The sequence below is a fragment of the Macaca thibetana genome, chromosome 6, assembly GCF_024542745.1.
Source record: "Macaca thibetana thibetana isolate TM-01 chromosome 6, ASM2454274v1, whole genome shotgun sequence".
In the NCBI taxonomy this organism is placed as follows: domain Eukaryota; kingdom Metazoa; phylum Chordata; class Mammalia; order Primates; family Cercopithecidae; genus Macaca; species Macaca thibetana.
In genome coordinates, this window is record NC_065583.1 from 175,369,500 (window position 1) to 175,381,841 (window position 12,342).

At 54.5% G+C, this 12,342-nt stretch overlaps 1 protein-coding gene across 1 annotated transcript in view; it reads left to right on the forward strand.

Annotated features, from left to right (window-relative positions):
* The window catches only part of SLC6A3 (solute carrier family 6 member 3), a 48,980-nt gene extending 44,152 nt beyond the window's left edge, over positions 1-4,828 (forward strand). Inside the window, exon 15 of the mRNA XM_050795189.1 lies at positions 3,733-4,828. Within this exon, the coding sequence (XP_050651146.1) occupies positions 3,733-3,756 (24 nt within the window). The 3' untranslated portion in view covers positions 3,757-4,828. The remainder of the gene's footprint in view (positions 1-3,732) is intronic.
* Positions 4,829-12,342: the final 7,514 nt, after the last annotated feature.

The window sequence follows — 12,342 nt, forward strand, 5'->3', positions numbered from 1 at the left end:
GATATCTTTTGCAATCTGTTAACTTTCACCTTTGCAGTGATCTTAAGATTTAAGTGTCTTTTGCAAACCCAGCATACACCTAGAATCTTCTACTCTCACAATTGGGCAGGTTAATCCATTTACATTTGTTGTGATTATTGATATATTTGAACTTGATTCTACTATCTTTCTAGTCTATTTGTCCCAGTTTTAGTGTTTATTTTTCTCCCTTATTGCCTTTTTATAGATTGATTTTTCTTTCTTGGTTCACTCATTTTTATTATTCCATTTATTTCTCTCTACTTGCTTAGAACTTATATACTTTATCCTTTTTTTTTTTTTTTTTTTTTTTTTTTTGAGATGGAGTCACCCAGGCTGGAGTGCAGTGGTGTGATCTCTGCTCACTGCAACCTCCACCTCCCGGGTTCAAGTGATTTTCCTGCCTCGGCCTCTCAATGGCTGGGATTACAGGCGCCCACCACCACACCTGGATAATTTTTGTGTTTTTAGTAGAGACAGGGTTTGACCATGTTGGCCAGACTGGTCTCGAACTCCTGACCTCAAGTGATCTGCCCATCTCTGCCTCCCAGAATGCTGGGTTTATAGCCGTGAGCCACTGTGCCTGGCCTTATTCTATTCTTTTAATAGCTACTCTTGAGGTTGTACCATACATATTTCACTTAAACTCTACAGTTAAACCGTATTTTAACCCCATCCCATTACGAGGACTTAAATCTTCCTCCTACTGATGAATATGCCATGATTGCTGAGATCTATTTCTGTCTTTTTAACCCACTGTTATTAGACACCGTTACTGTTCTCGTTGCTGTTATTATTTTGTATGGACTCATCCTGTTCCTTGGACTAATGTGCATGCTTGGTGTTTATTGGTTTCCATACTTTTGTTATAGACTTCTTTTCTTCTAGGACCATTTTCTTGCTTTTCAAAAAGCATCCTTCGGACATTCCTTTGAGGAGGTCTCTTGCTAACCTCCCTCGCTATTGTTGTCTGGGAACATCTTTATGCTGCTCTCATTCACGAAAGCACTGTCGTGGGCTCAGGGGTCCAGGCTGATGGTGACTCTCTCTGCGTTTTGGCGGCAGCAGTGTTCCATGGCTGTGCTGAGATGTGTGGACCTGTGAGCCTGCCCTGTGGTGGGCTCTGTCCTCACCCCTGCACACGGCCAAGTTTCCTGTAATTTCCGTGTTGTGGGTTCACTGTGGAGTGTTGGGACCTGGGTTTCTTTTTATTTATCCTCTCTGGATATGTTGTGTAGCCAGATCTGCAGATTCACAAATCTTGTCATTCTGTTAATTTTGCAGCCACACGTTGAAAGATTGCCTTCTGCCTTTCTGTGTTTTCCGTTATGAGGCTCTGGTGTATCCACTTTGCCCTGGGTCCTCCAGGTCTCTTACCTCACTTAGATTTTGTTTTCATTCGAATCTTAGGTGCACAGTTGAGTAGCACACTCTTATCATTAATCCACGTGTGGCCATTTTTAAATTATCAATTTGTCTACATAACAAACAGACATTTGTGAGCCCACAGCAGGAAAAGTAGACACTGTGGAAACGGCCTGCCCTGCACCCATCTTTCTCTGAGTCTAGCTTGATCTTTCCCTTGCCATTCTTACAATTTCATTTGTTACATCTCTAGATATTCCTAGGTTCCTAAAAAGTGTATTATTTGGCTTCAGCATTTGGTGTAGCCCTAACCAAGCCCTACTGAAGCAAGACCCTGTGTACACGCCACGCAAATCCCCGAGAATCGTGATTGTTCCTGGCTGGGGGAGCAGGCACTGTGCCCAGCCCTGTGTGGGCATCAGAGGTGGTTCCCTCTGGTCCTGTCCGCAGTTCTCTCCCCAGCCTCCTCATACACAGCGGGTGTGCTCAACTGAACCCTCAGCGAGGGTCCTGGGCCATCGTCCCGGCTCTTCTCTCTGTGTGGCCACCTCCTCTCTGGTGCTCTGGCCTGCAAACTGCAGCCACCTCCATTTCCCTCGCTCTCCTTTCCAGCCTCTCAACCCAGGGAGTGCACCATGCTGCACCCTCGCTGTGCTGCAATCTGGAAACTCCCTCGAGGCAGCGAGCAGGCTGGCAGTGGGGGCTCCTTGTTGATGTCCCTCAGGGACCACTGACCCTTATGGTCTGGTGTCCACAGTCTGGAAGGCCATTGGTGTTATGTGTTTTGTTTATTTGGGGGTTGTTCGGTCCCTGTTATTCTGTCTAGGTCAGAAATGTCTGTGTCCATAGCTACGCTTCGCCTGCTGTGACTGGTCTCTGACCGTCCGTCACGTAAACAAACCGTAGCTCAGCTATGGATGCTCCGATTCCCACTGCCCTGCCCGGTTCAGCATCCCGGCCATTCTCTTTCCTACTTCATCTCTGGAAGCCGCGTGTGCTCTGCTGTTTCTTGTGAAATTCTCATCACTGTGATGTGCGTGTGTCACTTTTTCGAGGGTCCCCTGTGTGGCCGTCCTGTAATCTGTTGCAACAGCTCCGGTCCTTTGGGATCAAACTGAGGTCTGGTTTCTGGGGACTCACGTAGAGTGGGCTGCTGTCTTCTGTTTCTAGTCTTTATTTTACATTTATGGCTTGATCTTAATCTGTGGGAATCTGGGAGCCCCCAAGCACACCTCCCTCCAGAGGGGGACCTTCTGCTTCTGTCAGAGGGCAGGACAGAGAACTGCTTCATCCCAGGGCTACGGGGCTCACAGCCAGAGTCCCAAGCATGGCTCCTTCATCACTGGCCTGAAGTGGGGCTGCCACCCAGAACCTCTGCTCTAGGGCTCCAGCCGCTGGGCCACCCCTGGCTGTGGGTCCCGGCCGGGCTCCCTGCCCCAGCTTTCTTCACTGAGCCCCGAGCTGCACCTGGATGCTGCCTGTGCTGGCGTCAACTGTGGCTGCTCCAGTCCCCCGGTAGACCCCTGGCCTGCAGTGTGATCCCACCCAGGCTGAGGAGGTCCCTGCAGGCTTTCGGTGGAGGGGCCGGAGGAATCTGTGATGTGGCCAGTGGTAGCTTCAGTGGCTTTCCATGGCTGGCAAAGTTTTGTCAGAAGCAGCCCTGCATGCCCCTGTTTGGAAATGTTTATGAAGCACACTTCTTGCCATTGAGTGCTATCGAGGGGCTTGTGCTCACAAACAGGCTGAACTAACGGCTGCATAATAGCAGGCAGTGACATTTGCTGGCGGTCTAAATAACTGCTCTTGTCTATGTCATCAGTCCCTCAGCAGTCAGGACACCCTGCTCCTGCGCCCGCCTGGGTCGCAGAGAGCAAGACGGAGCTGCAGAGGTAGCGTGTCACTTGGATGGAGCATATGAGGCCCCCAGGAAGGTGGGGCGACCTGGGGGAGAGGTGACATCACCACGTCACACCCAAGTCACTGGGGTACAATCTGGAACTAGCCTCGGATTGAGGGTGCCCGGCATCTCTCAGGCTCAGCAGCTAATCAATATGCCCCAGAGGCCACCATGGCCACCACGGCAACCACAGTCTCACAGCTTTTTAAAAAATCGAGTAATAATTGATTTATAGAAGTTTGAGTGAGGCATCGGGTCCCTGGCACCCGTCAGGGGCGTGTTGGTCCAGGCCCCCGACGAGCCTCCCCGTCTCCCAGGGCACGTGGCCGGGAGGCTGCAGGCTGCTCACTGCCTTCAGCTGCTCTTAGCCACAAGACGGGGCATCGCCCCAGGGCTGCCCTTCTCCCAGCAGCCACACTCTCCATTTCGGAATAAACCTGTTTTCTTTCCAGCTCCGCCACTGGCTCAAGGTGTAGAGGGAGCAGAGACGAAGACCCGGGAAGTCATCCCGCAGTGGGAGAGACACGAACAAACCAAGGAAATCTGAGTTTCAAGAGAAAGGAGGGCAACTTCTACTCTTCAACCTCTACTGAAAACACACAACCAAGCAGAAGACGCTTCTGACTGTTTACACCTTTCTGCGCCGGGAGCACCTCGCCGTGTCTTGTGTTGCTGTAATAAAGACGTAGATCCGTGCAGTGAGGTCCACCCCATTCCTGTCCCTGAAGGGCAGAAAAATGTCTAACTTCATGCCGTCTGTGTGAGGCTGGCTCCCTCCCTCCCTCTCTGCTCCCGGCTCCCAGCTCCGAGGCTGCCCCAGGGGCACTGTGTTCTCAGGCGGGGATCACGATCCTTGTAGATGCACCTGTGCTGAGAATCCGAGAATCCCTGTGCTCACAGTAGCTTCCTAGACCATTTACTTTGCCCACATTAAAAAGCCAAGTGTTCCGCTTGGTTTAGCTGTGCAGAAGGTGAAATGGAGGAAACCACGGATTCACACCAAGTCCTTTCCTGACGCGTGGCTCCCAGCAGAGGCTGGAAACTGAGCGTTCAGTTGATACGTCGCAGTCTGTTCAGAGGCATTGGAGGACAGGGGTCCTGGTATGTCTCACCAGGAAATTCTGTTTATGTTCTTGTAGCAGAGAGAAATAAAACTCCTTGAAACCAGCTCAGGCTACTGCCACTCGGGCAGCCTGTGGGTCCTTTCGGTGTAGGGAAAGCCCTGGCAGGAGCATGTCCTATTCCCGGACGCATGCAGGACCCCACAGGAGTGTGTCCTATTCCCAGATGCATGCAGGGCCCCCGCAGGAGCGTGTACTACCCCCGGATGCATGCAGGGCCCCACAGCTGTGTGTCCTATTCCCGGATGCATGCAGGGCCCCACAGGAGCGTGTCCTATTCCCGGACACATGCAGGACCCCACAGGAGCATGTCCTACCCCCAGATGCATGCAGGGCCCCACAGCTGTGTGTCCTATCCCCAGATGCATGCAGGGCCCCACAGGAGTGTGTCCTATTCCCGGACACATGCAGGACCCCACAGGAGAGTGTCCTATCCCCGGACGCATGCAGGGCCCCACAGGAACGTGTACTACCCCAGGACGCATGCAGGACCCCACAGAAGAGTGTCCTATCCCCGGACGCATGCAGGGCCCCACAGGAGCGTATACTACCCCAGGATGCATGCAGAGCCCCCATGCAGGCAGCCTGCAGACCACACTCTGCCTGGCCTTGAGCCATGACCTCCAGGAAGAGACCCCACTGGAATTTTATTTCTCTCAGGTGCATGTCACATCAGTAACAACAGTTTCTATGTTTGGGAATGGCTTTTTAAAATCATATTTACCTGTGAATCAAAACAAATTCAAGAATGCAGTATCTGCAAACCTGCCTGCTGATACTGCAGTTTTTGTTTACAAGAATAATTAGCAATACTGAGTAAAGGATGTTGGCCAAAAGCTGCTTTCCACGGCACGCTGCCCTCTGCCACTGACAGGAAGGTGGATGCCATAGTTTGAATTCGTGCCTCGAGTCGGTGGGCCTGCCTGCGTGTTGCCCAAGGGCAGGGTCCGTGCAGGGCCAGTCATGGCTGTTCTCTGCAAGTGGACGTGGGCTCCAGGGGCTGGAGTGTGATGCTCAGTGGGAGCCGTCAGCCTGTGAAGTGCCAGGCGGCTGCATTTAGCACAGAGGACGGCTTCCCCATCGCCTTCTGGGGAGGGACACAGACGGCGGCTTCCCCATCGCCTTCTGGCCGCTGCAGTCACACAGACGGCGGCTTCCCCATCGCCTCCTGGGGAGGGGCTCCGTGTAGCGACCCAGGTGTTGTCCGTGTCTGTCGACCTCTCTCTAGTCAGCATCGTGTGGGTCCCTAAGCACAATAAAAGACGTCCACAATGGAAAAACTGCCTCAGCCTCCTTGCCTCGTTTCCTCTGGGCGCCATCCATTTACACGGGCCGAGCTCACCTGCTCACACCCTGAGGTCAGCTTCCGCCCCACCCCAGCCCACCCAAGCAAGCCCTTCCTCACCTGATGCCTCTTGCCCATCTCTCCTTCTGGCCTCCCCTAAAGCCTAGATGTTAGAGGTAACACATCCACTACGCTCCCACGCAGGTGTGCTGGCTGTGACCTGCCCCCCGCCCCAGGCTCCCACACAGGTGTGCTGGGTGTGATCTGCCCCCCTCCCCGGGCTCCCATGCAGGTGTGCTGGGTGTGACCTGTTTCCCCTTCCCTGGGCTCCCATACAGTGTTGGGTGCAGTGGTGAACCTCACCCAGGTCCGCATTCCTGCAGGGTCCCCTGTGGCAGGTCATGGCACCTGCTTTATGTTGTGCCCACTTGCTCAGGCTGGACCTCCGTGCCATCCTGCACCACTCTCCCCCAGCCCCTCACCTGCCTGTCAACATTCTTGTGGGCTCCCCACGTGTCCAGACTCCAACCATACTGCCTGGCCACTGCCGCTGCCCACCCCAAGAGCCCCTTCCAAGCCCCGTCCCAGATCTTAGTGGCTCCTGGCCCTCAGTCCAAGTGTCTTTCCTTGCTCTGTGGCCTAAAGGATTCTTCTAGATACCAACAGATCAGGCCACATCCCAAGGAAACCCCAGAGTTATCCTGGTGCTTGGAGTAAATGCCAGTGCCCTCAGCATGACCTGTGATAGGATGGCAGCCACCCCCTCCAGGCAGTGACCTGTGATAAGACGTGCCACTCCTGCCAGCCCCACCTGCAGCCCTGCCCCGAGCTGCCTGAGGGCACACCCCACACCGAGGGCTCTGTGCCCGGCAGCACGTGGGGCACTGCTACTGCTGCATTGTAGCAGGTGCCACACGCACGTGGCTGCATGTGGACAGGAAGGATGCTCGCGCCTTTCAGGTGGGTGTGTGAACTCTGTGGCAGGACAAGTGCTGTGCTGCCTACGAGGGCTGAACCTGCCTGCAGCCTTACTGGTGCTCCCCACCCTCCCCGTTGTCACATATGATGCCCCTTACCGTCGGGGCAGCTACACCCCCCTGCTGCAGGTGCCGCCCTAACAGCTCACACCTGGAGCCCCCAGGTGTGATCCCTGCTGACCACTCAGGTCTGGGGTCCAGGTAGATACTATGTGGGTGGCCATAAGTCACTACGTGGGCTGAGACTTGAAGGACTCTGACAGCATCATGGGCAACTGTATTAAGCCCCAGCAATTGGAGAGGTGGGCTCCGGGGCTGGGTGGGTCTCCTCTGCCTGTGGTCCCAGCAGCTCAGCAGCAGGGGCCGGCCCAGATGGCCATTGGTCACAGAGACAGCTGGGCTTTGCTGAGTGGGTCATGGTCCAGCCTAGGCCCATGCCACTGAAGCCTTTCTCAGAGGTGTGGGGTCTGCAGGGACTGGTCACAGGTGGACCCAGGATCAGGGCACCAGGGGAAGAACCAGCTGAGGACCTCCCCCAGTCCCAAAACAAAGGCACAGCAGTCCCCGAGCAGGGAGGAGTGAGGACCCGCATGTGGGATCCTGCCTCTCTGGCGTGTGAGCTGTGGATGGCATCCGGTGCCAGCCCCATGCCCGCTGGCTGCTGGCAAGCTTGCAGGCTCTGCAGGCAACCAGAATGACATACTGCAGGTGCACACGGGGTCCTCGCGCTGAGTGATTTACTCAGGGAGTGGCTGAGGGAGCAGGTGAGGGAGGGGCACTTACACCCTGAATGTAGAAAGAACTCCACAAGTCCATAAGGAAGAGGCAGACACTCCATCGGAAAAGTGGACAGAAACCTTGAATGACTGCCAGCAAGGGAAAATGCCCACGTGGCCAACAAACCTATGAAAAGAGGCCCAACCTCACTGGCTGTCCTGGAAATGCACTCAGCCGCCACATGACGCGGCAGCACAATCACAGCAGCCAGGCTTTGGGAAGTCTGAGCCCCCGTGTGGCTGCGTTTGGACAGGAAGGACACTCGCACCTTTCAGATGGGTGAGTGAACTCCGTGGCAGGAGAACCACGAGGGCTGAACCTGCCTGCAGTCTTACTGCTGCTCCCCACCCTCCCTGTTGTCACATAGGGTGCCCCTTACCCTCGGGGGTGGCCACGCCCCCCTGCTGCAGGTGCCATGCCAACAGCTCACACCTGGAGCCCCCAGGGCCTGCCTTGGGCAGCTGGGCCCTCGTTCAGGGGCTCCTGGAATTGAAGCCTGTGCCAGGGTGGCCCAGGGCCAGACCCTGACCACCTTGAGGTCAAAGCCCCCATCCAGACCTGCAGTCTGATGTATGTCCAGAGTCCCCGTCAGGACCACTGGACCCCAACTGAAACCACGTCTGCTCCGGCCTCTCCCTTCCCTTGGCCTGTTTCCCGCTCTCTCCTTCTGGTTTTCTCCTGCGAGTCCCAGTGAGTCAGGAGTACAACAATCTCCACTCAAGAGTCTGCAGGATTCCAACCTAAGGGAGACAATCACAAGCCCCACAGTTCTCTCTGCATGCCTGACAGAGACACATGGAGAGGCATGTGCAGTGGCCATAAAAGCCGAGACTAGGAACAACAGGAAGGGCCAGCACTGAGTGGGCGCTCATGGCAGGAAGGGTCCGTGAGCTGCAGCACTGGCTAGTGGGGTGGTGGGAAAAGCTGAATTGTATCCCCTGAGAAGGCTGAAGTCCTGACTTCTTATGTGAAAATAAGGTCGTTGCAGATGCAATTAGACAAGACGAGGTCATATCTGAGTAGGGTGGGCCCTAAATCCAATATGACAGGGACCCTATAAGAGGAGAGGAGAGACACTGAGACCCTAAATCCAACACAACTGGTATCCTTGGAAGGGGAGGACAGACAGTGAAACAGAGACCAGGACAGGACCGCCGTGTGACAACGGAGGCAGACATCAAGAGATGCGCCTGCAAACCAAGGCTCACTGAGGGCTGCCAGCCGTCACCAGGGGCTGAAGACACACACACAGAACAGATGCTGCCCCAGAGCCTCAACAGGAACCAACACTGCCAACACCGTGATTTCAAACTTCTGGCCTCCAGAGCTGTGAGATGACAAACTTCTGCTGTTTCAAGCACCCAGTTTGTGGTGGACGTTCCCAGGGCACTAGAGAAAGCACGTCCATCCTGCCTGGGCGTTTGGGTATCTGAGACACTACCAGCCCTTAGGACACCTTCCCAGGCTTCACTCTCCTTCCTATCCTGTACTTCCTCTTGTTCCCTCACCTGGAACTACCTTCTTTTTGTTCTCACCATGAACTTTCCAACCTTAACCCACTAGCTCCTATGCCATGTCAGCTTCCCCTAGACATCACCACTGGAAGTCTGCTCCCACTCCAGCTTCCGGGTTCTGGCCCTTGGCCAGTGTTCCTTGAAACCCCCATTCTCCCCAGGTCTTCTCCAGCAGGTGTCATATTGAAGGCAGATGACTCATTGTCTCTTTTCCCAGCAGGAACTGTGTTAGTCTCACTCACTTCAGCCAGTGTTTTGAACAGGCCCGGTACATGGAAGACAGTGGCATTTAATATATGTTTACAGATGGATGAATGAATGGGTGGGTGAAGGGGCAGGTGGATGGATAGACGGGTGGATAGATAAGGGATGAATGGATAGATGGAAGGCTGGATGGATGAAAGGAGAGAGAGAAAAGGGTGGGAGAGAGAAAGGGATAAGCAGATTGATGAATGCACAGGTGGGTTAATGGATGAGTGGTGGATGGTTGGATGAATAAATGGATGAGTCGACAGTTGGATGGATGGATGGGTAAATTAATGGATGTATGGATGCTGAGGGAGCAGGTGAGGGAGGGGCACTTGGATGTATGGATGGACAAAAGAAAGAAGAAAGGGAGAAAGGGAGGGAGTAGATGGCTGGGTGGATGGATGGTTGATTACAGTTGGGTGGATGGATAAATGGATAGTTGGATGGATGGGCAGGCAGATGATGGCTAGATGAATAGATGGATGGATGGGTGGACAGATGAATGGGTAGGTGAACGGATGGATGAGCGGATGGGTTGATGATGGATGGATGGATAGACAGATGGGTGGGTGGGTATGTGATGGATGGATGAATGAATAGGTGGTGTGTGGGTGGATGGGTTGATGTGGGGGGTGAGTAGGTTATGGATGGATGGATAGATGGATGAATGGATGGATGGACCAGTGGATTTTGGATGGATGGATGGATGGATGGATGGATGGATGGATGGATGGATGGATGGTTGGATGGATGGATGGGTAGATGGGTGAATGGATGTGTGGGCAGGTTATGGATGGAGGGATGGATGGATAGATGGAGGTGTGGATGGATGGATGCATGGATGCATGGGTGGATGGATAGATGGATGCATGGATGGATGGATGGATGGATGGATGGATGGATGGATGGATAGATGGATGGGTAGATGGGTGAATGGATGTGTGGGTAGGTTATGGATGGATGGATGGATGGATAGATAGATGAATGGATGAGCGGATGGATAGATGGATGCTTGGGTGGATGGATAGATGGAGGTGTGGATGGATGGACGGATGGATGGATGGATAGATGGATGCTTGGGTGGATGGATAGATGGAGGTGTGGATGGATGGATGGATGGATGCATGGATGGACAGACGGATGGATGATGGATGGAGGAATGGATGAGTGGATGGGTGGGTGGAGGGATAGATAGATTTGCAGATGGATGGGTGGAAGGTCCTGGATGACATGTACAAATCTACCATTCTGGTCCAATCTCAAATTCCCCTACAGGGCTGGCTGTGTGGATGCTGCATTTAGCACTTGTTCTCCAAGGAGGGTTGAGCTCTTTAGTACAAATGAAATATGTTAACTTCAAAATGTCTGAAGAAGTCTTTTCTTCTCACACTAAGTCCGTGCAGAACCCAAGTTCCCCGGGAGGGATGAGCCCGCCAGAGCCCGCTTTGGTGCTGGGCGGGAGGCCCACCCTCCACACCCTGCACTTTACCATCGGATTTGTGCTCTTCGTCAAGTGACCTTTAGACACACGGCCTGGGTTTTTAAAGCCGGAAAAAACTATACAATGTTTCCTTTGAGAGAAGCATTTTAATAAAGGTTCGGCAACAGTGAAATAGGCGGCTGAAAGGGTAAACGGATTCCTCTATGTTTGGCTTGTTTTGGTTTTCACTCCACAATCCTCCTTTAATCTCTGTAGATTCATTTGACTGGCTCAAAGGTCACAGCCTCTACCTGTTTCCTGATGTCTGACAACAGAAAAAAAACCACCTTTTTTGAAACACAATTCATTAGCAAATCCTACGTTGCCTGGTGCCTCACCTGCTCTCCTTCTCCTGAGGATGCACCAGGTCACAAGCAGCCAGCCCTGGTGCCACGGCCAGGACCCATGATTCCCAGCAGGACAGAGCCGAGGATACTCATGCCCTACCGACAGATGGGTGTCCTACAAACCAGCTGCCACTCTGCCAGTGCCTGACTCAGGGAGCTGGGGGAAAGCAGAAATGAAACCGATGGTCACACCCTGGCCTTCTCCTCCCCTCACCCCAGCCTGTCACTTAAGTGAACCAGGGCCATGCGGAGCTAGGCAGGGCCTGACCTGCAGCCCCTAGCTGCTCTGTGCAGCCAAGAGTGAGAACCGTGGCACCAGCCATGACCCACAGTTGTCAGCATCCCCACAGAGGACAGGAACCTCCGAGAACCACCCTCCTGGCAGAGAGGGCCAAGGGCTGTTCTGTGAGACCTGTGTCTCAGGTGTGTGTGGGAGAGGCAGGCAGATATTCAGACAGAGAGAGGGGGAGAGAGACAGAAAGAGACTCAGAGAAGCAGAGAGCTTAGCTCAGGGTCAAAGACTTTGGAGGGCCCTCCCCTAGGCAGGGTGGTCGGCCATTCCAGTCTGCCCGGACTGAGGGGTTTCCGGGATTCAGGATTTCTGGGACCTGTGGTCGCCCCTGTCCTTACTCCTGGCCAGCCTTGCTCTGCTGAGTTCGGGAGAGCAGCCCCGGGCAGGGAGGACTGAAGGAAGGGGCATGGAGCCCGAGATGGGGGTGGCAGAGGGAGATCACAGGGGAGCAGGTGCGGCAGGCTCAGACCAGCTCCCCACGTGTCGGGGTGCAGCAGGGGCAGCAGCGGCTGTGCACACCGGGAGGGCGGTGTTTGGGGTGAACCGCAGGTGCCGAGCTCCAGCCCCACCGTGTGGGACGCGCTCAGCCTTTAAGGTGCTGCCCTGCACTTCCACAGAGAGGACCGAGGGTCACAGACACCAGCGCAGCCGGCCAGGGAGGACAGGGCAAGCTAGAGGACAGGACCTGTGGGCAGCGGGCAGAGCACAGGCCAGACAGATGCTGCCGGCTTTGAAGAGCAGCTCAGCGCGGCCACACACGCCCATCGACAGGGCATCTGAAGTTTTCCTTTGTTTCCTTTTGTTTGAGAAACCCGGAAGTGTAGACTTTTACACTTGAGTGAAACGCCCCGGTGTTTGGGTGTCAGTGGCTGCATCCCCGCATCCGTCAGGATTCCTGGTGGCCCAGGCTGCAGCAGGGCAGGGGCAGGGGCGCCCCCCGGCTGGGCAGAGACTTGGTCCTCACGGCCACGGCGCTCACAGAGGCCCCAGAGAAGCGGCTCAGAGGCCAGCAGGGCACAA